General features: G+C 30.6%; 1 protein-coding gene across 1 annotated transcript; it reads left to right on the top strand.

Annotated features, from left to right (window-relative positions):
- LOC109342613 (non-classical arabinogalactan protein 30-like) lies at positions 1,049-1,573 on the top strand. Its single transcript, XM_019580557.1, has one exon. It carries the CDS (start codon positions 1,049-1,051, stop codon positions 1,571-1,573), a length of 525 nt encoding a protein of 174 aa, XP_019436102.1.

Here is a 2,608-nt window from a genome sequence, read left to right as displayed (position 1 = left end):
ATAAAATAAAAAGTTGTTACATTCCATTCCATCCTCTCCAAAAGTTCCCCAAAAAATGAAATATTACTTTAACCATTCCATTAGATTCCACCTTTTCCATTCCATAAAAAATATTTCATTCTCGCCATATAATTACTTCAAACACAAAAATTCATTTTATTTAACATATGATTCAAGTTTACTCACCTAGAAATTAATTAAAAAGAAAAAGAGACTACAACTATGAACTTATTATAACTTAATCTAATATCTCGTTTCTCCAGTTTGAGCCCATAAGAATGTTTGTCAAAATGAGTTTATATTTATCATAAAGTTTTTTCCATACACAAGTCAAAAACTAACCAAGTATGCCATGCTGGAACAAATATCTGGTGTCCAAAAATATGTCTCATAATAATGAAAATATAATATGTCAATCGAAAAAATTAATCATTTACTTTTTTTTTGTTTTATTATGATTGACACGATACATATATTGGGGTAACAGACCATGTACCTTATTAGTCATAATGAATGCATTTTAATTGTACATCACTACTAAATTGTACAAAATTTGCAGAGCATGGAACTACAGATCCTAACTTAGCTCTAATCCTCTATCTATCATGAAGGGTAAGAAACAAATATAATGTCCTAAAAAATGTATTAGTTCATGTTGTGTATCAATAATGTTGAAGCAAAAGTAATGAATATTTAATTTTTTTAATCGACATGACATGTTTTTATTGGTGCGAAACATAATTTGAGACATGATTTAGTACATCAGATCCTTATCGAAAAAACCAATAATCTTATATTATAAAAAAAAAATGAGTATATAGTTTATAACATTATACCCATATTCATTTCCATGGAACATAAAATGTACATGGCAAAAAGGTGGCCTTCACGAATGCACTATGAAATTTATTGGTACCATAGTGGAGTGCACGTTGATACGCATTATCAACTATATATTATAAGAAGCTATGAAATGCTTCTCAAACATAAGTAACAATTTCTTGCCCTAGAACACTTACTATCTAGCCCTTAACCCTTCAAGCAAAAAATGGCCATAAGGAACTTCTTCACTATCCTTTCTCTCCTTCTCTTAGTGGCATTCCCTTACACCAAAGCAAGTGAAAATGTTCCACATCCAATACAGAAGAAAATAGAGGTTGTAGTTGAAGCTGTAGTATACTGCCAAACCTGTGAACACTTTGGAACATGGTCTTTAACTGGAGCTAAACCTATTCCTTCAGCCAAAGTAAGTGTAACTTGTAAAAACCACAAGGGTCATGTTAGCTTCTATAAGGTGTTTGAGACAGATAAAAATGGTTACTTATATGCACCATTAGAAGGGTTGAAGATTCAGAATCATATACTTGATCATCCACTTCATTCTTGTTTTGTGAAACCAGTTTGGTCTCCTCTTGAAAGTTGTAACTTTCTGTCTAATGTTAATTATGGTCTTAATGGAGCTTCACTTCGTTATGAAGATAAGAGATTGATTGGAAGCAGATATGAAGCTATTATATATGCTGCTGGTCCTTTGGCTTTTCATCCATCACATTGCACACAAACTCACCACTAAAGTTGCTAATGCATAAAGGATAAAGATATTCTTTCTCTGAATTTTCTGTCCTTATGTTCCTAGCCAATCAAACTTTATAAAATAATATTAAAATATTAATTTTTTATTTTTCTTTTAATTGAATGAGACTCTCTATTTAACTTGAGATACAAAGTGAAATATGAATGAGAACATGTGATCAATCCACATCCATGCCTCAAACAAATACTCTTGACTGAGCATTCATAATAACTTTGTTGTAATTGTTATTGCTGTTGTTGTCTTTGATTACTGTCTACTATTCAAACTGATATTGTTTCCTTTTTTTGGAAGTAATGATACATTTTCACTCTTTTACGCATACTTAATTTACTCCTAACTATTGATTAGATGGTTAGGGTTCGGGGATAAAATGTGATATAATAAAAAAGTGGGGAAATGAACTTTTCCGATAGAATAAATTGTAATAGGTAAGAAATTAATCTCTTTTGAGGTGTGTGATTACTCTTTTCAATAAGTGTCGTTTATAGGAATCGAATCCTTATATTACAGAACTTATATTACTAGACCCCCCAATACCTTGTTGGTTAGTGAGAGAAATTGGCAAATTCACCAATATGGTGCACTTTGACCGAAAAATTACGGTTTAGTGCACCTTTTAGAAAAATTATAAAACTAGTGTAATTTTTAATTTATGTACCTTTTTTTCCTCTCACTCCCCCAAAATCGACACTAGATGAGTTTTATTAAAAGGTATTTTTTTTACATTCTCTCCCCTAAATCGTCTAGGGGGAGAGATTTATATAATATTTTTATTTTTTTCCTCCCCTAAATCGGCAAGAGGGGAGTTTTTGTTTTATTTTTATTTATTTATTTTTCCTCATCTCCCCTCAGTAATGAGAGAGTTTTTGATTTTTTTTTTAATTTGTGGGAGTTGTATTATTAAGTTCAGGGTTTATTTTTCAAACACTAACCATAACGACACACAACATAATAATTTTTATCGACCCTAACCCTAACAACAGAACACAATAATGAAATATTTTTGCAACATTA

Source organism: Lupinus angustifolius, chromosome LG03, assembly GCF_001865875.1.
Source record: "Lupinus angustifolius cultivar Tanjil chromosome LG03, LupAngTanjil_v1.0, whole genome shotgun sequence".
Classification (NCBI taxonomy): Eukaryota; Viridiplantae; Streptophyta; class Magnoliopsida; order Fabales; family Fabaceae; genus Lupinus; species Lupinus angustifolius.
The sequence above is the reverse complement of the archived record's forward strand: the minus strand, read 5'-3'. Positions and strand labels throughout refer to the sequence as shown.

Coding starts and splice junctions, on each gene's coding strand:
- LOC109342613 (XM_019580557.1), top strand. CDS start 1,049: ATGGCCATAAGGAACTTCTTCACTATCCTTTCTCTCCTTCTCTTAGTG.